General features: G+C 33.2%; 1 protein-coding gene across 1 annotated transcript; it reads left to right on the top strand.

Moving 5' to 3' along the window:
- The first annotated feature begins 10,696 nt into the window (after positions 1-10,696).
- Positions 10,697-15,562, top strand: LOC126706514 (ankyrin repeat-containing protein NPR4-like). Its single transcript, XM_050406021.1, has 6 exons — positions 10,697-10,786; positions 10,951-11,073; positions 12,429-12,896; positions 13,443-13,598; positions 14,067-14,500; positions 14,822-15,562. The coding sequence occupies exons 2-6, from the start codon at positions 10,953-10,955 to the stop codon at positions 15,446-15,448; spliced, it is 1,806 nt and encodes a 601-aa protein (XP_050261978.1). The 5' UTR covers positions 10,697-10,786; positions 10,951-10,952; the 3' UTR covers positions 15,449-15,562.
- The last annotated feature ends 9,931 nt before the right edge of the window (positions 15,563-25,493 follow it).

Genomic DNA, 25,493 nt, shown 5'->3' with positions numbered 1-25,493 from the left:
GAAATGAGCATATATGACCTCCTACAAGAGAATGATTACAAAAATTAGAAGCTTTTCATTTGGCTTCTACATAATTTAGGACATTTGATCCTTTTTGGATAATACATCTCTTTTTGAGATCGGTGCTTGAAATTTTTGATATTTCAACATTATGATTTAGCCTTTGGCTTTTTAAGCACCATAAATTTCAATTTAAAAGGTCGCTTTCCCTTTTTCCTAGTCAAATACCAGTATGTGCGACAGACTTTTGTAGCTCATAATCTCTTTTTCATTTTGAGATTTACATTTGGTGAGCTCTATTTGTAAAAACATAAAAATAAAAGTGGGAAGATATATAGGCACAAGTCTATGCAAGTATTAAGATAAACAAGATTATTGACCAATCATTCATGACAAATTTGAAGATTTATTTACAATAATCACACATAGATTTCAAGAAATCCCTCCCATCCCAGGAATAATTGAAGAGAGTTATCCCACAAAGATATATGTGCATACATAACAAGCTAAGCTCGCAAATGCACTAAGCTATTAGTATGAAGATACTAGGCCAAACTCATATGTGAAATGTGCTCAAACATATACGATCAAACTTTTTGAATTTTTTTACTTTTTATGTGGTTTTCGATTTTTTACTCACACAAAAATAAAACATAAAAGTAAGATCAAAACAAAAAAAAAATGCATATAAATAAATGCAAAATGCACAAAATACATGAAGATATGACATTTAATGGATGAAGGGTCCTACAAAGATCGAAAGAATTAGATCAATGACCAAAAGAACAAAAGCTCAACCATAGGAATCCTTCTTCATCCAAACACAACTATTGTTCGGAATGAGTGTCTCATGAGAAGTGAGACGAGGGTTAGGAGAATGAGAACCGGAGATGCACATAAACAAGGAGTTAAGAGCATTAAACACTTTCTTTAACAACATGCTATTATCACTCAAATCTGGTTTATCCTTTTTAGTACAACTTCCAAGAAGCTCAAGTTTTTTTTTTTTTTTTTTTTTTTTTTAAATTCTTTTAAGAGCTTGAAACTTAGAACAATGAGGTCTTAGATGACCAAAGGCACTACAATGGTGACAAACAATGTGTTTAAGTTCACTAGGCTTTTTGGGAAGGGATCTAACAACATGGTTTTGTTCTCTCTTCAACTTGGAGCATTGAGGTCTTATATGACCGATCACACCACAATGGTGGCAAGTTGGAACAAACTTAGATCCATCCAAAGCCTTAGGTTGAGACCTAAACGGAGGCTTTGGCTTAACAGCCTTACTCTCCACCTTTTGATTTCTTTTATGTGAAGGTATACACCGATTTGTCATTTGAGGTAGAACATACAATAGGCACAAAATTGGGTACCACAACATGATTGCAACAGATATTATCATCATTTTTATCAACAAGTTCAGCAATCAAACACTTGGCATGCATCTTAAGAGATTCATTTTCACATTTAAGATCATCAACTAGTTTGTTAGACAAAACAAGTTTAGCATCTAAATCTATATTCAGACATTCAAACTCTTTCAGCTTTTCAAGAGAATTTTCAACAAGCTTCTTATATTTTTCAACCAATTTATTGGATTCATTGAGCTTAGCAATCAAATCATCATTTTCACAAAATAACTTGTTCAAATTCTTTTGAAACTTCTTAGCATCTTTCTTCAAGAATTTGTCAACAACACTCATAGATTCAAGTAACATGTCATCATAATTATGAGGATTAACACTCATAAAGACATTTTCACAAACACATAGCATGTTACAATCAACAATATCCATAGAAGCATGCAAAGCATTATCTATGGCAAAACACACAAGGGGTCAAGGATCACACTTAGGTAATAAAACCAAAACAAGTGTACCCGCTTTGATACCAATTGAAAGCTCGAAATGTGATAAAGACACAAGAGCTTGTTTAGACCCCCAATTCAAATTATGGCTTGATTGATTTTACACTAATTTAATACTAAGTGCGGAATAGTGTAAACGCAAGCAAACAAGTAATAGAGCTATTCTAATTCATTTTTAAAGCAACACAACAGTAAAATGAAATGAACAAGAGTAGGGAAGAGAGATGCAAACACAGATAACACCGAGACGTGTTATCGAAGAAGAAACTGAAGAACTCGGCAAAAAATCTCTCCGCCGCCCTCCAAGCAGTAATTGATCCACTAGAAAATAAGTTGGAGTACACAAATAGCAAAAAGCCCTCCAAGCCTAGTCTATCCCATGTACTTGAGCCTTCCAAACTCCTACTATCAACTGACTTTGTCGAGCCTTATCTTCTCTAACTCTCCGGATCCCGCAATCAACCCAATTGCATCTGCCAAGCCTCATCGGCTTCTTTTGGCAATTCCCCAAAGCGTCCCAAGCTTCAAAACACTCTCTACACTCTGAATAGGTGTGGGTTGTGTTTGGGTACGAATCTCCTCTCAAAGTATGACAATGAGAGAGGGATGGAGAAGAGGCCACAATGATTTCTCACTAAGGATGAGTAGCTCTCTCTCAAAAAGATGGGTGTGTGTGTTGTAGAAAACCTATCTAGGGTTTTTCTCTCTGAATAGCCTCTCATACATTTGTGGGTAATGAGGGTATATATAGTATGGGTGAAAGGTAGGGAAGTCGCACTTAAAAAACCTCTAGGCAGAATGTTTTGCGACTGTCTCGCGGGAAGGCCTTACCCACGAGACACTCGCGAAAACGACAGTTTGGCATGACTCTTCAGCTTCCAGTCATGTGCTCCTCACATGCTCTTTCGCAGCTTAGCTTCTCGCGATCTTCTTGTGAAATCCATTGATTCTTCATTTAAGCTTGAGTTTTCACCAACTTAATACTCAACTCAATACAATAAAATCCCACAAAATACAAGGAACAAAATTAGAGCAATTACAACACTTTTTGTCATGGAATAAAGGCAATATAAAACATAGTTATAAATCACAACTTTACTTCCTGTATTGTCGTTCACACTGACACATAATCACATTCACCTTACCTTCCTCGAAAGAACTTGGTGTAAATGTTGAATCTAGCCTGTTGATGTGCTTGCGCTATAGCTGCTGCTGTACTTAAAACTGGATGATATAATAAGTTAAATACTCCACCTCTTGTCTGCCTCCTCAAGCAAAGGAGGGCTTTTATTTACAGAAGGAGCAGGAAAGTGAAATTTATCTTTGGACACAGAAAATTGGTGCAAGTTATCTCCATCATAAGAACCATTTGGTTCATATTCATTTAAATCAAAGGTTCTGTCTGGAAATGATTGAAAGCCCGGAACATCCTCCTTATTATAAGAATTTCCAGGCCAATCTCGAGGAAATTGAAGATGCGCTGATTCAGCAGTAGGAGTAAGTTGATTATTACCTTTCTTTGGAAATAAGAGCCGGGAAATTTTTGCTTTGTCTTGATAACCGGCTGGGTGATGTGATAGTGAAAAAAAGGAAAATTTCTCAGCGCTTGTTTCAGTATTTTTTGAATTCATGTAACTCAAATCAGAATCAGAACTGGATCTAACTGAAGGGAAATATGATCGTGTAGTTGGAGGTATAGAATATTTAGGATTGCTATCATCACTAAATAAACTATCAGAATCAGATCTTGTTGGTGGGAAGATTGACTCTATGGAGGGATGAAAATTTGGAACAGTTTTGCTTATGACTAAATTATTAGGCTGATCAGACTGCTTGGTTTTAGAGTGGAAGACACCCAAAGAAGATGAAAAATCTGTAGTTCTTTTATCATTTTCGGAACTGTTTGTTTCGGACTTTGTTGGTGGGAAGATTGATGGTATAAGAGAAGAGAAACGCTGATATGTTTCATTAGAAGCTGAACTACCAGACCGAGAATTGGCTGCTGGGAATAATGAATGCACTGGCGGGGCTGAATGTGGAACTCTTTCTGGACTATGTGGACTACCAGGCGGAGACCTGGCTGGTGGGAATAAGGAGGATATGCAAAGAGAAAAGTGTGGAACTCTTTATTCACTAGCTAAACTACCTGACTGAGACTTGCTTGGTGGAGCAATTGTTTCCATCAAATATTTGACCGTTTGAATGTTGAAGAGTGTGCTTTATTGAAATTGTGTCACCATGAAGCTCATCAAGTTCTCAGCTTATTTTCTTGCACTCCAATTCTCCACCATATAAGAGGAACCATGATAGACAAGTCTTCAAATCTGAAACAAAAATGTTAAACTTATTTGAATATTAATGTTCTACTTGAGGTTTTGGAAGGATCCTTTGGAAGATGAACTATTTATAATTAATCACATCTAACTGTCCAAACGCTTCACAAGTTAGTTGATCTAATAGGAAACTTCCTTAATATAACATGGTAAGTTACCTTGTATTATCGTTATGATTAGTATTATTTTGACCTTGCAATCTTTTTGTTTTTTTTTTTTTTTTTTGTATAAGAATAATACGTTAACCATGTAATTGACATAGTCGTCTGACGCGTTTGTACATTTATTAATTTAGAAGAACTAAAATAATTTCACTAGAATTCTGTCATTGAATATTGAATCCTGTCTAAGAGGGGAGAGGTTCTAGAAAGAGCGTCCAAGAACTTCTTAAAATATAAGTTCTTGTGTTAGAGTTTGGTAGAGAGAAAGTTGGAAAGGATTTCGAAGCAACCTCTGGGCAACTTCTAAATTTCGAAGAAAAGAGGATGGAATATGAAGCCATGTATAAAACGACAAAGACTATAGATTTTCTTTTTCTAATTTTCTTGAAGTTTTGTTTAGAAACAATGCACGACTCCCATGGGACTACCTGGGGTGGTGATAGGCTCATTGGCTAGGATGTAGCCAAATTCCGGAGGCTTCAGTTTATAGATTTTCCCAGTAATTATGGATACAAAGTGGAATAGTATGATAAAAGGGTGGGACACCACTTCCTTACATCTAAAGAAAAAGAGTATGATGAGTTGTGATGAGACTTTATGAATTATACATATATTCATACTAAATGTCTGTTTAGAAACCGTTTATTGAGACTTTATGAATTATACATATATTCATACTAAATGTCTGTTTAGAAACAGTTTATTTAATTTTTTCGTTGAAAATTTTTTGTTGAAAGTGTGCTAATTTATACTTGTACCTTGAAATTTTTGAAAAAAAGTGAGAAAATATGGGAAAAATTGAAATTTTAAAAAACTGTTTAAAGCTTTATGCCAAACTTATTCTAAATATATGCGCTGTTATTAAATTGTGACATAACATGGATAGAGTTGAAACAGGGGAAGCTTTGATATCAAATTCTTGTAAGTGCAGTGCAGGAGCCACGTTGAGATAGAGACTGAGAGGAGCCATGGCCCCCCAAAATTTTCAAAATAATGCTACTTCTATGGTATTTTTTCAATAATTTTATAACAAAATTTATATGATAATTTGTTATAAGTTCTTATTTATGCTCATCACTAACATTGTTTTCTATCAATCACTAACAGTTTACACTTACACTTAAAATTTATTGTGAAAATGTTACATTGCAATTTTAATTACTTTATGATAGGTAAGTAACACTTTTTGGAACTCTAAAACTTTTAGTGCCTGAATTGAATTTCTTACTTTTTAATATTGACTATTTAACTAATTTATAAAAAGAGACTAATATTTGTAAAGTTGAAGTACAATTGCAAAGACTCCAAGCATTCGTTTACGGAATAAACTAAATTAAAACGTAAAATTAATATTTTTCCTTTTTACTCTTTTTATATATATATATATATATATAATCAACAGAATTTTTACTATTAAAGTTTCAAGATTGTATGTTTAGGGCCCGTTTAGTAAGAGATTTCTAGTAACGTTATTGTTGTTTTATGGAAATACGTATGAGTAAAAAAGTATATGGAAATACATGTAATATTGTTTGAACACTAAAAACTGTTGTTTAAACAACAATGATGAACACCCCCTAGAGTTAAAACAGAATCTCCTAACATTACACACTTTGATGTTGATCATTTTACAATAAGACCAATTTAAAAACTAATGTGTATCTAGCTAAAACGTCAATAAATTAGAGTTCTATCTTACCATTTCTTTGGGTACTTTCAAAACTAAATCACATCTTTAGATAACCCAAAAAAAAAAAAAAAAAAAAGAAAAAAAAAAAAAAAAAAAAAAAAAAAAAAAAAAAAGAAAGAAAGAAAGAAAGAAGAGAGATCTCTCATCAAGACATGGTGGTTACCACCACACTTAAAGCACTTGACTCCTTGTAACTGAGGCTATTTATCACTCTTGCCCTTAAAATCCTTTTTGCCTTTAAATTTAGCCTCCGTTTGGATAGTACTGAGAATGTGTGTTTTTGCGTTTTGTTGAAAAATGATAGGTCCTACGGCATTGTTCACGGACCCACAAAAGTCATCTAAACATAGATTTTAATATAAATTTGAATCTCATAGCATTATTCACATATTTAGAAATTATTTTGTTACAGTGTTTCAGTTTTCAATGATAAACGGTATCCAAACAGACCCTCAATAGAATCTTCTCTCAAAGAAAAGTGAATTTGGAGTGTGTAGAGGCAAGAAGGCAACAAAGATATCTCTCTCAAGGTTCTTAGTAGTCTCTCAATCATTTACCAAGATGAGGGTTATATTTTTCGTTCTTATTCTAGTAACAATTGTGGGTTAGTTGACTACAAGAATAATTAGGAATAACAGAAATTGATTTCTTGGGCAAACTTGCTTGACCAAGTTTCTGGTGAATTTTTCTATGTAACAAAAATTCAAATTCTGACTGCTTCGGTCATAATCGAGATTCATGTTTCAGCACTTTGAACTCTTTTGTTCTGAACTTGATACATTACAATTGAAATGAAACTCAATAAAATAAAATATGTAATTACAATTGAAAATTTTTTGACACAGAATTTTGCTAACACAAAATATATTAACAGAAATAATGGATAACTAGGAGCGATGTGAAAAAGGAGAAAGGAGAAAGGTGTGTAAGGATGTGATGATATTATGCTTCTACTTAACAGAGTCTGTATGTCCCTCACGTTTGGGGTCTTCCTAATTCCTATGCTTATATAATGTTGTAAGAGCCACCATAAGACCTGTTGGCTAGTGAGGAAGATTAACTGTAGCTGCTGGATATTAACACAGATTTGCTTTGAGCGATGAACTCTCTCAAACTGTTTAGGACAACAAGTATTAAATGGTGATCGACTCTAATCTACCTTTCGGCAATAAAAATAAAAAATAACGGTGATTGTCTCTAATAATCTATATTATTAGAAAGTGGGATTGTGTTTGTGACTTCGTGTTTGCTCAGCTGATTGTGAAATTCCTAAGGCTTCATGGGCATTACAAGTTGCACCCACCAAGGATTCATGGGTCTCACAAATTTCCCAAGCCCATTTGAGAGAATTTCATGGAGCCCAAATTCAGTGTGAAATGTTTCTTTGCCCTCCCATCCACTTCTCCTAATTTCTCTTCTTAATTGATTCAATTCTTTTTACAGGGGCTTGGTCCACATTGGGAAAGGATAAAAGGGTAGCTTGGATCTAGGCCCAATTGAGGATCCTTAATCACCTTAGGTTGGATTTTGTGAGCCCAGATTTGTAAATTTTGTTGATGTTGGACCATCTGTGAGTTTTAATGTTGGGCCTTGGTTCTCTTCTAATTTGTTGCGAAATTGCCCTTAACTCTATTAATTCACTATTCACATGTCCTTGCTGTTGCGATAATGATTGATTCATCATACCCTTTTTTTTTTTTTTTTTTAATGCTGAATTGATTCTTGAATCAATTTGCTTTTTATCCTAAAATGGAATAAGAGAAAGTGTGCTTTTGATGTTGAACATATACTTGCGTTGGTTTAATGAGTAAAATCAGCATAAAGTGGGATCTGATTTTTATTTGAGGAATGGGATTCCAAAAATTGCGGAATCTGATGCTTGACCAAGACGTTGGTGTAATTGGAATCCATACAATTGTTGGAAAGTTTTGAGTAGACATTGCATTCCTTTTGCAGTAGTATAAAACACAAACAGTCACACTATTTCATACCAACCACCTTCCTCGTTTCTTAGCTCCTTATACTCTCTTTTCTATTCCAAATGCTCGTCAATATTTTTGAGAAATCTCAGCAGAGTAAGCCCACTCTTGGAGTTTGCTTGCCAAAGGCCGTTTAGTTGGAGGTAAACTGGAGAGATGGAAAATAGAAAAGAGAAAATGGCTTTTGGAATTGTTTGATAAAAGTGGAAAACATGAGGGATTTTGGTGGAGCCGATGCATTTTCTTTCTGAGCTCACCAAAAAAAAAAAATCTCTTCGAATTAGAATGTTTTCAGAAGAAAAATGGGAAGGGGAGGGGTAGACGAGAAATTACCAAATATGCCCCCTCCTCTACTGTGTTTGTGTTATACAGTATACATTATGTTCCTTTTCCTTTATTTTTTTAATCAATGGTTTTTGTGTTTTCTTTCGTTTATCAAACAATAACTTTTTTTCCACCCCCTACAACATGTTTTCTTTCTTTTATCAAGGAGAGGCTCTATTTTTTTTTTTTTTTAATCAAGTCTGAACGGTGGTTTTTGTGTTTAATCAAGTCTCAAATGATTGCCAGCTCTGTAATTGTCATATAGAAACAATATAATATAATGTAACCTAATGATAAAAAAATAAAAATTATTTTTTATATTATGTAATAGAGGTATAAGAGTAAATTTATATAAATTACATTTTCTATCTTCTTACTTTTTCATAATCAAACATAAGAATTTTTCATCTCACCACTTTTCCATCCCTCCAACCAAACACACATGAGGAAAACTAAATTTTTTCTATCCTCTCACTTTTCTATCATTCGTTATAGTCCTAGTGTTTCACATAGATTAAGTGTAAACTTAACCACGTGTTTATAAGTTCTTGAGCACCCTCCCCTTGCAAGCAAGTTTTCAAGGATGAGTTCTACCCATGAGTTTGTAACATTTGGTATTAGAGTCAACCACCACGTCAAGTAATCAAACGTAGCTCATTGAGTATGAGATCAAATGAATTGCGATTTTGTGGTCGGATCTCGGAGGGGGCAACCTAGAGGCTAGATTAAAATAACTAATAAGTGAGTGAGCCGCCAAAAAGAGAAAATGCTACAATCAAGCCAATGTTGTTAGAGTGAGCCGTCATGGACGTCCGCTGCATAGCATAGTGGTATGTTATGATCCTAGTGTCCTGTATGGATTAAGTATAAGTTTAACTATGTGTTTATAAGCTCTTAAGCACCCTCCCCTTGCAAATCAATTTTCAAAGGTGAGTTCTACCTATGGGTTTGTAACATCCTCCCACCATTTTCTATCCTCCCAAGTGTGTATTTTTATTCATAATAATCCTTCTTTAAATGTAGCTATGTCAACAGAGAAACTATCATGATTTGTTGGCATTTTTATTTTTCCTAGACGTGTTTGCTTTGGAGCTCGACTGATAGTCTCTTAAGCTCCAAAACCTAGTTCTGATGTCTTGAATGCCAACAATGAAATTTTTTTAACTCCAACAGGGAAGTTTTTGAACATCTTGTGGGAATTAGATCTCCTCCCATTTAAATTCCCAAATTCTATCCAATATTTAGCTAGATGTAAAATAGGTGGAAATTTTTTTAATTTTGTGTGTTTAATATGAATTTTTTAAATATCACGTGTCTTACATCGGGATTAAGATTGAAAAAAATTGGAGAATTTAAGTAAGATGGATCCTTTCAAACTTTGTGAGGCTTGTGGGTTTCCAAAGATCAAACTCGACAACCTAGCCATTGAGTTCTTTGACTCAGGAGACCAAGGCTACTTGACTCCAAGGAACCTTACTAAACTAAGGAGCCCCATTAATTTGATTATTTTTTTTGGAAGGGGAGAGGGGAGGCGACCCTAGCTCTTATTTTTCCAATATATATATGTCCAGTTTAGAGTTCATTGTAACCAGGGTCAGCTTGATGCATTTGAAGGCTTTAGGTGAAAACTGAATTGTGACATTTTATATATTTAAAGATGACTTTTTTTAAAAAAATATATATATTATTTAAACTCTATTATCTTGTTTTAGATGCAAAATTACTAATTGACTACATTTTTTTTTTTTTTTTTATAAAGCTTAAAGACACAAAAAAAAAAAAATTTATTTGACAAACTTTTCACACCAGTTGATGTGATAGCTTGATAGTGATAACTGATAAATAAAAATGTGATGTTAGTGGTGAATCTATTGATTAAAATTTGGGGGACTTTTAATTTCTACTTTAGGGCCTTAGGCGACCGCCTTATTCGCCTATAGCATATAGCCGGCCCTAATTGTAACACAATTGAGAATGCCATCAGAAACATAAAAAGGTCAAGCTGAATCATATAATTCTCGTGTCCTCTCCTTCTCTTTTATGTTCACGCTTCTTCTCTTCATTCTCTACAATAATTTCTCTTTAATTTCATCATTAAAGAAACTTCACTTTCGTTGTTTTACATGCACTTTAGTTGGCTTGATGATTACGACTGGAATAAAGTTGAGTTTGATTTTTATTTAGTGAATGGGATTCAAAAATTTGCTGAAGTTGGTGCTCTACGGTGTGTAGAAATTTGGATCGATTCTCTGTTTTTTGGAATGAACGGTTTGGATAGATATTCCATAATTTCCTTTTACGATAATATAAACCACAAACTGTCACACTCTAGTCCATAACCATACCGACCATTTCTCTCGTTTCTTAGCTACATCAAGCCCTTTTTGCTCTCTTTTCTGCCTCGAAAGCTCAGCAATATTTTTGGAAAATTTCGGGTGAGTCCACAACTTGACTTCAATTGTAGTTCAACTAGCACTTTATGATAATTTTAATGCAGATGTCAACAATTTAAACCCTCTTCCTCATTATCGTAACTATCAAATTATTGAAAACCTAAGTGTCCATTTTTAATTATATGGAGTTCATTCCTCAAATGCAGCCATGATGACAGAGAAAAAGGAACAATTAGTAGATATTGTTGTGCAACCAAGTCTGCCAACCTCAGATCGTTTTTTGCGGGATGAATTTCTTCCCACATCCAAGACAGATTTGGAACTTGACAGTAATTCTTTCTTCTTTGTCTCAATATAAATTTCATCAATGTACTTTTTCCCCCTTTGTTTCTGGGCTGAAAATGTAATGTTTGGGTTAAACTATGATTAGGGAACGAGCAAGGCAATAGCTTAGAACCCAACTAAAGACACGAGCAACAACAAAAAACGTCCGGGTTAAGTTGCAATAATATCATGCGTAACTTTTTAAAACTTCACATTTTTTTTTTTTCATCTTTTCAAAGTATGAGTATACTTTAACATACTTTCAGTAATAAGTTCTTAACAAAAAATTAAATAAACTGTTCCTATATGTGCAATCCAAATACAACAACAACAAAATACTCGACAAGAATAATAATTATAATAATCATAAAAATAAATTTCTTACAAATTCGGTTTTATAATAAAGTTCCATTCAAACAGGAAAATACACAATCTAGAAACGATGAAATAAACTGTAAATGATTTTTCTTTGTGTTAATAAAGTTCCATTTAATGAAGAATTCATTTATATAACAATTGGAATTTTTTAGTTGTTCAATTATATATTTAAAATTTAAATTTATATCAAATAAAAATGATATTGATTTACATGGATTAAAGGGATTTTCCAATTCCCAAAACTTTGAGGATTGTCTCCATTAGTATGAATTCATTTCATGGTTTAGGGTAGATGAATGATTTATATTGACACCCTTTTCCAAAATAAATGGATTCATATAATGTTTTCCAAATGACTCTCTCTCTCTCTCTCTCTCTCTCTCTCTCTCTCTCTCTCTCTCTCTCTCTCTCTCTCTCTCTCTATATATATATATATATATATATATGGACGAAACTTAGCTATAAAATTGGCTATAGTCTTAACTTATCCACCATTGGATTATATATATATTTTTTTATCCTTTATACTTATAAAATTTTAAAAAAAATTAAAGATCAATAATTATGTCATTAATAAGTTGTTTAAATTGCAAGTTATTATAGTTTAAAATTATAATTTATACATAAAATATAAACTTATAGATCATATAATAAATAACATCTTATTAACACAAAATTTCATATGTGTATTAAGAGTATAAAGAATATGTAATTCTTTTTTTTTTTTTTTGAGAAAGAAAGAATATATAATTCAATGGTTAGATTTTCAAAATATGTAGTAATATTTATTTTATTGAATAAGATTGTAATTTAAGGCTATAATCAATTTTGCAATTAAACTTTGTTATATATATATATATATATATAGTTAATTTCCAAATAAATTTATATGCAATGATATTGACTTATGTGATTTATATGGATTAAACGGAAAACACCAATTGTAAATACTTTAATCTCTAATATCTTTAAAATTCTGCAGGGAAAAAAAGAGATGACTGCCGGGCCTTGTGTCTAGCTACACTTAAGGGTAACTGGGAAATTGCAAGAAGCTTCTTGGATAACGATCGTGGCATGCTTCATGCTAGATTAACAAAAGGGCAGGACACAGTGCTTCACATAGCCGTTACTGCCAAGAACAAAAATTTTATAAAAGCACTGGTGGAATATGTGACTGTGGAAGAACTTGCTATTGAAAATATAAATAAAGACACAGGCCTTAGTATTGCTGCTGTATCTGGAGAGGTTGATATTGCAGAGTTAATGATAGCAAAAAATAATACACTCACAATGATCCGTGGTACTAGGCAATTGATACCGTTTGGCATGGCAGCTGAAGCTGGACACAATGAAATGGCAGGATATCTCTACTCAAAAACTGAGTTTGACCGCCTAGATTGTTGTGAACGCATTAAGCTATTTTTTATTATCCTTAACAGCGATCTGTACGGTATGATACTTTCCTTCGTGCTCCCAAATTTGAATTTACAAATTACAGTTCTGATAAACATGTTACGTACTTTCTATCTTGCTTTTGTATCAGATAGTAATTTTTAGTATAGAATATCCCAATATTTTCTGGAACTTTGAAAATTTTAGATACAATCTATGTTAGAATAAATTGCCAATCCCAGATTTGCTTCCAATGACAAATTAACTACGTCTGCACTAACTCATATACTAAATTTCAAAAATGATACTATGATCTTTCGTTGGAAGTCTTCAAGTCTGGACAAGCTCCTTGCTGCCTCTCTGTGTGTGTGGTAAGTAAGTGTAGGAGGTAAAGCATATTTTTTTCAAAAATTCAACGCATGTTAATGTGACAAATTTTTAATGGTAAATAAAAAAGTAATGTCAATGAGAGATCCAGATGAAAACTTGTAAAAGCTTGCAAACTCAACAGATGTAACAAATGTAATCAAATTTTGTGTGTATTAATTACTCCAAATAATCAAAGTTTCTGACTATATATTGGAAATTACTTTTCCATTTATAGATATAGCATTGGATATACTGGAAAAATATCCAACAATGGCTTATGCACGAGACGAGAATAATGATGGGAAAACAGCTTTGCATGTGCTGGCTCAAAAGGCCCCAGACATTTCAAGCAGCAGTTGGCTAAGGATCAAGGCAAAAGACACCAGCTTAAGTACTTTTTTCTAAACCGTGTCTCACAATAGATACGTGTTCATTTAGATTGCAGCTTTTTATTTATAGTTTATTTGTTTAAAGTTGGCTAAAATATAATTGTTCTTTAAAAAAGTGAGAATTTAAAAAACTATATATATAAACAATTAAGCTTAAAAAAAAAAAATAAAAAAAATAAAAACTAAAAGAAAAGAGTAATACCAAATAATCATTAGTGTTTAGTATACCGTACTATAATATGTTCCCAAGGCAACATATCAATTTTTACTAGTTAGTGTTATATAGTTTTTTTTTAGACAAATTGAAATTTTCATTAGCATTTGAACAAGTTTGTGGAAGAACCTGCTTATATGAATGATATCTGTAATTAAATGCTTTCATTATATGAAGAACAAGTTTGTTGCTTCCCGTTTCTCTTATATAGAGATCATTTTTTCCCCCGATTGATACTTTAATTCCCTACTTCTAGAGTTCCAAGGCTTCTATAAGGAAGGATCAATGCCAATATCGGCTCGTAAATTACTTGAAATGATTTGGAAGCAAGTTCTGGAGCGATCAGATGAGGAAATTTCAAACCTAATACGGAAGCCTTCAGGAGTACTTTTTGATGCTGCAATGTCAGGAAATGTTGAGTTTTTAGCTTTGCTTCTTTGCAAGTATCCTGATCTTTTATGGGAACTTAATGACAAAGCGCAAAGCGTATTTCATGTTGCTGTTTTGCATCGTCAAGTACACGTGTTCAATTTAATAGAAAACATAGCAGCAGTTAAGGATTACATAGTAGGAAATATTGATGATGACAAAAACAACATGCTGCACTTAGCTGGAAAGTTGCCACCAGTGGAAAGACTTGGTGCCCCACGAGCAAACCTTCAGATGCAACGAGAGCTATTGTGGTTTAAGGTATTCTGTACCACTAGATCTTCTTCTTCCTTTTCCAAACATTATAGATATCATTTTCAATTTACCATAACATGTGGAAGTTTAAGTTCTTGTTTTTTGAATCTAACAGTATAGAGAGCATCATGTCATGTAAACTTTTAAATGATACAAAATGCATTTTTAATTTTTTATAATTAAATTTGAACTATAAAATTGATCCATTTCAAATGGGAAATGTCTTTATATTATTTAAAACTTCCATCTTAGATATGTTATGTAATATTCATTTTCCTGTTTTAATATAATTCCCTACGTAACTTTTCACAATGTGTATCATTCTAGGCAGTGGAAAAGATTTCCCGACCTTTTCATATGTCTATGAAAAATTCAGAGGGAATGACACCCAGAGAAGTATTCAATAAGACACATAGAGAATTACTTAAAGTAGGTGAAGAAGCAATGAAGGAGACAGCCAATTCATGTATGCTTGTGGCAACACTCATTTCTACAGTGGTCTTCGCTGCAGCTCTCACTGTTCCTGGTGCCAGCAATAAAATATCAAATACTCCTTTTTTTAGCAAAGAGCAGTGGTTTATGATTTTTATCCTTTCAAATGCAGTTTCACTCTTCACCTCTGCAGCATCAATAGTGTTGTTACTGTCCATTCTCACTTCAAGCTATGCACAAAATGAGTTTGTGTATTCATTGCATGCAAGATTGATGTTCGGACTCACAACACTCTTCATCTCTATTACGACCATGGTATTAGCCTTTATTGCTGCCATCTTTTTGATCTTTAACTACAAGTTGGAATGGGTTCCATATGCCATTGCTTCACTTGCCTGTGCTCCCGTGATTTTGTTTCTTGTGTTACATTCTAATCTTTGGGCTGATTTGATCCGCTCATATTACTGGTCCAAGTTTTTATTCCAGCCAAGCAAATACCGAATTTTCGAGTTAGAATTTTGAATTTTAAGAGTACTTATAGTACTATATTTTGTGATTCCCAATTGTATCATTCCATTAGTTGTGTAATACTTGTATTGAGCAATATGCATGGACTACGTTAATTTCTTTCCTCAATCAATGCTTATCATCGTTAGTTGTTGTTCAATGTGAAATACAAAACCAGTATAGCAAATAATGAAATAAAACCTAAAATTCTAAAATTTAAAAAAATTATCGAATAGTAATAACGAAAAAATTAATCTTGGTATTTTGTTCCGAATCATACAAAACTCATCCAGGATTTTTCAGTTGGAAATTAAAATCTTCTAGAACCAATAAAATGATATGTCTAATACTTCAGTAACTTGATCCAGTCCTCAAAAATATATCATTCGAGGGCATAACTTGAAATTACTTTGTACGTTTTTAGACCCCTTAAAATACAACCAGATTAACCTAGTTAATTAGCCAAGTAATTACTTAGTCAAATTATCATATCTAGGTTAACACAAATATATCATATCATTGTAAAGTGCGGAAAATAAATAACACAACGATATGATAACCTAGGAAAACCAAACCGGTAAAAAACCTGGGGAGGATTTAACCTAACTATCCTCAAGGTAAAACAAATTCACTATGAAAGAATTGAAATTTACACAATAGCAAGTTAGACCACTAACGTCTTATTGCTACATCGAGTAGGAAACTTACTACCACGACCGCGTGACAGCTCTGAGTCCACAGACTACTTCTTTCTTGGATTCACAGTAAGTTCAAGCACTCCCGCTTGTGTATCTTTAAACTCTTGAAAATAGCAACTAAATTGATCACCAAACTCTTGACATCAATCTTGAGATTGGAAACCCTAAGCGTGTATGAAGGCAAACACCTCTAGATTTCACAAGAGATTCACACACACAGCATAGAGAGCCACCTCAAAACGTGGCTAGGGTTTTTCCTTTTATACTTAGGGCAAAACATAAAACCCTACACGTCAAACAGGCTTGGACTGAGTTGGAAAATTCTGCAGAAAAAAAAATCTGCACAAGCTTCGATCAATCGAGTCTAATTTTTAATCGATCAAGCTAGACAGATTTACACAGTAAATCCTGCAGTACACTCGATTCCAACTTTATACAAAAACATACTTTGAGCAAGTCTAAAACAAGACTAAACGTTTTGATCATAATTTGCCAACATTACAAAATGAAGTTCTAATACATTTAAACCTAAAGTCTTAGAACCCAACAAACTCCCTCTTTGGCAATCCGTGGTAAAACACAAACTAGACAAAGTGCTCAAAGTTACAAAAACATTACCCAACACAACAAATTCAACCTAACCACTATCTATCAATTGCAAGTGTAGCAGCACGACTAAATCAACCTTTATATTCTTGTAACACTTAACAAACACATAAACGCATGTGTGGAAAATATAAGTAAAAAAAAATAAATTCTTGATTTCACACAACATAAACTATAAGACATATATCATGAATAACCTCATAAATATAAATCAATAATCAATGTAGCATAATGTGAAACAAGAAATAAATACATCACAGTATCTCCCCCTATCATAGACAACTCAAATAAAAAAAAAATACATCATGGGCCAAAAAATAAATACATGATGAAGCACCTAGATACAATCTAAAAGCTTCAAAGCTCCAAAACAACAACAATCTCCCCTTATCAATAAAATTTCTTATCCATAGGTACTCCCCCTTTTTGTGATGAATTGCCAAAGGGCAATTACTCATCATCAAAAGGAGGTGGTGGAGGTAACCGTCTAAAACTCTCCAAATCTGCTCGCGAAGACCGAAGCTCATCAAACATGTCCACCAAAAGGTGACCATGAGCCGCCTGAACGGTCATGACAGTCTTTAACATATGAAGAATGTTTGAGTCATCCGAAGTAGAAGGTGGAGGAACAGTGGTAGTAGTCGAATCAACATAACCATCTGTAGCCGAATCACTTGAAGTAGAAGGAGGTGGAGGAGAAGGAGGTGTACCAGAAGAGGAAGAATTTACTTTAGGGCGTTTAGAGCTAGGTCGCATCTGAGTTGCCCTCTGCCTAAGAAATGTGGCACCTATAGAAGCTATGATATGAATAGGCTCAGACGCCGGAAACTGCTCTAATCCTAAATGTAACAAAATCCTATGAATGAAAACAGGAAAGAAAAGAGCATGAGCAGTAAAACTACTCCTATGAACCTCAATCAAAGAACGAATGAAAAGATGAGGAAAACTCATAGAAGCGTCTGTGATAAGAGCATACAAAAATGCACATCTCTCCAAAGGAATAGTGTGCAGGTGAGAGATAGGCCAAATGGAATGGCAAGAAATTCGAAAGAAAAGATAGTGAATCTCGGTCAACTTGTGAGAGGTGATCTGAGGATCAGAACCCCACTGGATAGAAGTCCCAATAAGATATGAAATAATGTCATCAAGGGGTGGAGACTCATTGTAAGGATAAACAGGATGCTGGACCATAGGCACCCCAAGAGTAGAGGCCACTACCATAGGAGAAATGGTGTACTCTTCACCCCATATCCAACTCTTCACCCGAGTGTTGGAATCATAGGAGTGGACAGAGAGGTTCGAGTAGAACTCTCTGATCAAGGCAGCCAAATGGGGATGAGAAATGTCCAACAAAGGAAGCCAACCCCTACGCTAAAAGTTTCTCTGAATCTCACCATCTAACTCATCTAACACAACCTTCCTCTTAGCCCATACATTCCTATGAATGTTCAGCTTTTCATAAATTTCCTGGTTTTTCTCACTAAGGAACCTCTCACTATCAAAGGAAGGAGAAGAAGTAGGGGAGGATTTCCTATTAGCTCTATTCTTCCTAGACATGATGCTAAAGATCAAAAGGACAGACACAAAAGAGACAAAGGACAAAAACAAGAAAAACCAAGGGCAGACTACAAGTTAGCACAAAAAAAATATAGAAAATAACAATTTATATGATGCATAAACAATATCAACACATGATGCATGCTCTAATGCAGTGAGAATAAGTTCAATTGCACTTTAAAATCACAAAATTGGCTTAAGCATAGAGTTTATCTCAAAAACCCCAAATTTTGAAAACCCATTTTCACAAATCTCAACAAATTGATCAATTGATCATTACACAAGTTAGATAACAGATTACAATGACCAAATCAATCAAACAAACAAGCCAGTTTCATCAATTAATGCTCAATTGAACAAAAACCCCAATTCGGGTAGTTTCAAGCCCTAGAAAATTAAAATTTTCCCAATTCAACAAATTGATCAAATTAAATCACAAAGATTAGTTTTATATCATCCCATAACAAAAACCCATTGATCAATTTTGCAAGAAAAGATTTAAAACATCAAAAATCCCAATTTTTCATAGGTCCAGAAATTGCCCTTAAATGCATGAAAAAAATGCATGAACAATGAAAATAAATGAAAAAGGGAGGGTAAAAGGGTCTTACCGGTGTATGAAGACAAAAATCCTTGAAAAAATTTGAGGGAAAACAACAAAAATAGTGACTTTGAATCTAACCAATCAAAGAGAGAGAGAAAGAGCTTTTTGAAAAAGTTTTGAATAGTGAAGAGCACGTGAAAACTCAAGGTTTTAAAAAAACTTTCTATGCGATTTTCAATTGATCGAAAATTAGATTCGATTGATCAAAAATGCCTTCGATTGATCCAACAGCAATCGAGCACCAACCGAAATGAGCAAATTCAAACTAAATTTTTAATCGCAATTTCGATCGGTTGAGCAAACAGGTTCGATTGATCGAAAATCTAGAAAAATTAAATTTTTTAAAAACAAAGAAATTTTATGCAGAAACTCCTCAAAGCATAGTATTTTATGAATAAAATGCATGAGTATGAGATGAAATGCTTTTCAAAAATAGTAGTATTGAATCCAGATCTCCCAAAACTAAGATTTTCAATCAATTTTCCTTAACTTCTCAAACTTCAAACACATTTTGCATTAAACTCAAGGAAGTTTCAATCTTGGATGGCCAAAACAAAATCACACACAATAACATGTACAAAGTTTAGCAAAGAGTAACTTGTATAGTCTGTGTAACTAACAAAAACTTAAGATACATGTGAGATGATATGAGAATAGAGAGCAATCACAATTTCTACAAAATTCATCACATAAATTTGAAAGAGATTATCACCTAAAGAGTTACATCATATAACTCCCATATCTCCTAGAACAAAAGCTTGCAATCATGTAAGTTTCTTAATTTGCCTCATATTGTACGCACCAATTTTATTTGATCAGAAGCTTATTAAAATAGCCAAGATAATGTACACACCAATTTTATTTGATTGAATTAATTATAGTCTAATAATGTACACACCAATTTTAGCAATTAAACCGAGGCTACACCTTATGTTCTTTTTGTGCATGTGCTACATTCTTTCTCGAGCACAAAATCTTATGATATGTATTAAGGTGTTCATGATTGGCTAGTAAACAGTGGTGAGATGGTTATTTATGCATTTCTCAATAAGTTCAAGTCCAACAATCAAAGGTATGTGACTTCAAGTTCAAGACAAAGTGATCAAAAACTATAAACATTTTCCCACAAAACATGCACTACAAAGCTCAAAGTAGTAAAGTGCAATAAATAAGCTAATCCAAGCTAAACAAGGTCCATAAATATGTTATGTAAAAATAGAATGGCCAAACTTGATTTCAAATCCAAATAAAATAATGCAAAACACATTTTGCTTCCCTTTTCTTCTTTTTTTTTTTTTTTCTTTTTTTTTTTTAATTTTTGAAAAAAAAAATAACAAAAACACTCCTAGAATGAAATGCATGAATGTTATGCAATGCAAATCCTAGAAAAACCAAAGAAAACAAAAGAAACAAAGGGAAATGGTCACAAAGAGTAGAGTGATAAAGCATAAGGACCATGTCAGAAAGATTCACTAAGATTGAGCTTTTTGTATCCAAAACTTTTTAGATGCAACTCTAGCATTGAAGTTATTCTTCAAATTAGAATGATGACCAACTCCAGGATTGGAATAAAGGTTTAGAGCCTCTACTAACTCACCAATAAATACCATAGGATCTTGTGCTTGAGACACATGTACTTTTGGCTTATTTGCTCATTTAACAGCTTGCAATTTGAAACAGTTTGAACGAATGTGCCCAGGCTTTCCACAAAAATGATAAACCCATCCAGGTCTATCATGCAACTTGCCCTTAAGAGGGTTAGGAGTCTTAGGTTTAGATTCTTGAAGATTAACCCTAATTTTCCTAGGAGGTGTGACTTCTATAAGTTTGACAACCTCACTCACAAGGGGCTCAGAAGAAGAAATAAAGTTTGTGGAATGAGTTTCAGGCACAAAGATGCTTTTTACAAAACCTAAACCAGTTTTGTCTGAAGAAGACTTTTAAACACTTAGCATATGATCAAGTTTAGAGCTTGCAGACCTATTTGTTTGTTCTCTAGCAACAGATAATTCAAGTTCCAAGTTCTTAACTTTATCAAGTAAAAGCATGTTCTCAGTCTTCACATTATTCAACAATTCATTAGCATCAAACAGTTTCACAAGCAAATTTTTCTTATCAAGTTCAAGAGATGCAATTTTCTTTAAGCCTAGATCAACACTCATAACATCCTTTGCAGCAACTTTGCAAAGTTTATTATAGGTTTCTTGCAAATCTGCATCCTCAGAGAGTTCCCCATCAGAAGGGTTCTCCTCAACAGCAATACTTTTATCAACTACAGCAGTAACAATGAAAGTAATGAAGTTTCCATCCTTATCACTACCAAACTCATTGTCAGAAACTTCATCATCACTAAGGGTTACAGCCATAGTCTTACCCTTAGACCTCAAGAATGTTGGACATTCAGATTTCACATGACCATACCCTTGACACCCAAAACATTGTTGACCCATAGAATTATTAGAAGGTTGACCTACTTTCTTTTTAGGTTTTTCAATGTTATTAACCTTAGTGGGATCATTCCCCCTAAAATTTCTAGGTTCAGCATTATTCTTACCTCTTGCTCTTCTGTTATTGTTTCTAAAGTTCTTGGCAAGATAGACAATCTCTGTAGCAGAGAGTTCATCATCAAATCCACTCACATCAATATCATCAATAGACTTAAGAGTCATTGATTTGGATTTGCTAGTCTTAGGTAGGTCTAACTCATAGGACTGAAGAGATCCTACAAGTTCATCAATAGGGATGGAATCCACATCCTTGCTTTCAGTGATGGTAGTCACCTTGGGTCTAAAATCCTCAGTCAAAGATCTAAGAATCTTCCTAACAATTTTAGGTTGATAATAGATTTCACCCAAATTATATGCAAAATTAACAATATCATTAAGCTTAGCATAAAATTCATCAAAAGATTCATCATCAAACATCCTAATGCTTTCAAATCTAGTTGTTAATTACTGTAACTTATTGATCTTAACTGTCTTCGTGGCTTCATGCACAGTTTGGAGGATATTCCAAGCAGTATGAGCAACCTCAACATTAGAGATTCTCTTAAATTCCTCCATAGAAATAGCATTAAAGATAGCATTCATAGCCTTGCTATTAAAAGCGGTTGCTTTTTTCTAAGAAGTTTGCCACTCACTAATAGGAGTAGTGGGCTTCTCCCATCCGTATTCAACGGAGTTCCAAACTCTTTCATTAATAGATTTCAGGAATGCTTTCATCCTTACTTTCCAATAAGCATAATTATTCTCATCAAAGTGAGGTGGAATAAGAAGATAGTGACCGTGTTCCATGACAACAGGGGTTAAGGATCAACTCTTAGATCAAAGGATCTAAGCACTAGAGCTAACCCGTTATGATACCACTTGTACGTTTTTAGACCCCTTAAAACACAACTAGATTAATCTAGTTAATTAGCCAAGTAATTACTTAGTCAAATTATCAGATCTAGGTTAATACAAATATATCATATCATTATAAAGTGTGGAAAATAAATAACACAATGATATGATAATCCAGGAAAACCAAACCAGTAAAAAACCTGGGGAGGATTTAACCTAGCTATTCTCAAGGTAAAACAAATTCATTATGAAATAATTGAAGTTTACACAATAGCGACTTAACATTTTGATCATAGTTCGCCAACATTACAAAATGAAGTTCTAATACATTTAAACTTAAAGTCATAGAACCCAACATACTTATCTTTTGCCATCAACAAATTTGCAAATTGCAATTGCCACAAATTGAGTTTGATACCAGAACAAAAACTAGAGGTTTTATTATTAAAGGTTAAATAGTGATTTAGATGGGGCTAAGGAATAAATTTTAAAATATTGAAATCCTAATATAAAATTATTTAACTCTTCAGATCAACTTCCTTTGGAGTTGCACGTTCAACCGAAAAAAAAAAAAAAAGGAGATGTAAACAAATATAATGAAGAGATTAACCGTTTGAACTTTAAAGCAATGGCAGAGCCAAGAATATTTGACTTCATGAGGAGGGGATGGAGGGCAATTGCTCCCCTCAAACAAGGATTGTGCATAATGAATGTGATGGAGAATTTGAATGGACATATCAACGATACGAATCCGTTTGAGAACAGCTTATTTAGTTGAAACTGAATTTTTTTTTTTAAAAGTACCATAGATAAAACTAAATGGTAGCTAAAATAGTACAGTGAGACCCATAAATAGTACCAAAAAGTGTAATAGGAGTCATGAGACCCATAAATAATAGAAAAAATAAGTTGAAGAGTAAAAAATAATATGAATAATAGCAAAAATAAGCTAAATCGTAAAATATATATATATATATATATATATATATAAATAAATAAATAAAAGCCGGTGTTTTAAGCTAATACCAAACACAACCGAAATGTCAATTTCTATTAACTGAGTCTACTAGAGCGAGCCTTAAGTAAAGACATGTGAGAGTTGAAGTGGGTACGAACAAGCTTCGCTGGGTGCTCACTGGATGTTCGCTTGTCAGCGCCTCAAGTGAGCCCATAAGGCTTGTTGTAGTAAGGTCTGTACATGTTACGCTCGAGATAGATTGTTAACAGATCGAAATTGTAGATTCTAGAGAATTTTTCTGAAAATTGAGGGAACAATTTTTTGTCTCTAACGACCAGTACAAATTTTATAGTTAACCAAAGTACTTTCCAAAAGAGTCTTGACAATGGTCATTCTTCATTGCCTCTATATATATATATATAGCCTCCATATTCAATTTGTTTCTTTTACAGATTTTTATACCATCAAAGAGAAATTAACATAATTCTACCATTGCTACTTGAAGAATTTTGACTTTTTTTTTTGATAGGGAAAGAGTTGTAAATTTTCATTCAATGTGGGTAAGACCCAAGGAAATTACATCAGATTGAATTTGAGATACAATGGGAGGGAGAGTATCTTCCACCCATATTAAACAGTCTACAATGTCTTTAGCGTGCCTAGCCATTAAATGGGCTGCCTTGTTACAATCTCGTTGAGCGAAAATTGCTTTCCATGATCTGAAGTTCGACAGCCAGGTCTGAGCACTTGAGATGATTTGCTGGATTAGTTATATATATTATGAAGACAAATGTCTGTAACCCTATAGAAAACTCTTTGAGGGGAAAATATTCTCTTAAAGATGGTGAATTTATTCATACTTCTAAGTCATTAAAGTTTTGTATACTTTCATTGTTTACAACTAAAAAGCACCTAAAAGGATATGAGTATGTATACAATACGGCGTCACTATAATTTTTGAAAAGTTAGAACATGAGAGTATGAATGGGGATACTTATATTAATTAATTAATTGCTTAATTATATATATATATATATTTATATATTCAAAGCTTATAAAATTTTTTATAACAAAAATAATTGTTTTTAAATAACTATTAATTTTTTTTTTTTGAAGAATATTAAAGCCTAGCTACTTGACAATGAAAAAAAATTGTGAAAAGTTAACTAGGTTTGATGGGTGTTGAACTTTAATATATAAAAGACAAAATTTTGAAAAGAAGCATTTATTTACACATTAAAAGGCACGGCACACGGAACAAATATAACTTTTTTTGTTTGTTTTCTTTATCATTTTTTTTTTTAACGACATTAAGAATAAATAACTTAATTGGAATTTAGAAATGTATTCTAAATAAAAAATGTTTAATTAGATGCTAGTGGCCTAAAAGTTAAAATACAAACCATTCTTTAAAAAAAAAATTTTAAAAAAAAAAACTACTATGTTATGTATTTATTCTTTATTAATCAATATTAACATACACATGCATACACACTCAAAATTAAATAAATCAAAAATTGAAACACTTGGCTGCCATGTGTGGGTACAAGAGCTGCTATGTTGTGCGTCTTATGGTTATGTACTAATCTTCTTTAGATCTACAAGCATTGATTGAAGAGCTTTGAAATAAGACAACAATTAAGTTGTTGTATTATTAGTTACACTGGGATCTGTGCAAAAAGAAGTTTCTATAAGAATAAATCCAATTGGATATTGGAACTGATACAAGTATATGCCTGTAGGTTCAACTTTAAGTTGTTATTTTGGAATAGTCTAGTTTGGCTGAGATTCCTTATATTTGTAACTTTTTGATTTTTGATTAGTAGATTTTTCGGAAATTTGCAACTTGAAATTCACCCGATGAGGGTTTTTGTCTGCAAAAAAAAATTCCTATTATGATCAACTCGTCGAGTCAAATTTATTTTCTATTGCACTTAGTTTAGTTTGGTGATTTGACTCGTCGTGTCAAATTTATTTTCTATTGCACTTAGTTTAGTTTGGTGATTTGACTGTTCCTCCACTGATTTGCATGTAATATGAATAATTAATCAACTTGGGTAATTGAATTAATTATTAACCGAGTTCAATTTATAAACAAACAAAATTGATTTTAGGTGTTAAGGATGCTCTCAAAATGTAGAGTTTCAGGTTAGGATTTTCACACTTGTTTTCCCTCTCCTAGCCGTGTCCTCGTTGTGTCTTGGCCATGTTTGACTATTAAAAAAAGGGAAAGGACATGCGTGTAACTGTGTCCCATGTGTATGCCGTGTCCCATACGCGTATGATAGGCAAATTG

Source organism: Quercus robur, chromosome 11 (genome assembly GCF_932294415.1).
Source record: "Quercus robur chromosome 11, dhQueRobu3.1, whole genome shotgun sequence".
NCBI classification, from domain to species: domain Eukaryota; kingdom Viridiplantae; phylum Streptophyta; class Magnoliopsida; order Fagales; family Fagaceae; genus Quercus; species Quercus robur.
The sequence above is the reverse complement of the archived record's forward strand: the minus strand, read 5'-3'. Positions and strand labels throughout refer to the sequence as shown.

Coding starts and splice junctions, on each gene's coding strand:
- LOC126706514 (XM_050406021.1), top strand. CDS start 10,953: ATGATGACAGAGAAAAAGGAACAATTAGTAGATATTGTTGTGCAACCA. Junction 11,074..12,428: donor GACAGATTTGGAACTTGACA/GTAATTCTTTCT, acceptor AAAATTCTGCAG/GGAAAAAAAGAGATGACTGC. Junction 12,897..13,442: donor CCTTAACAGCGATCTGTACG/GTATGATACTTT, acceptor TTCCATTTATAG/ATATAGCATTGGATATACTG.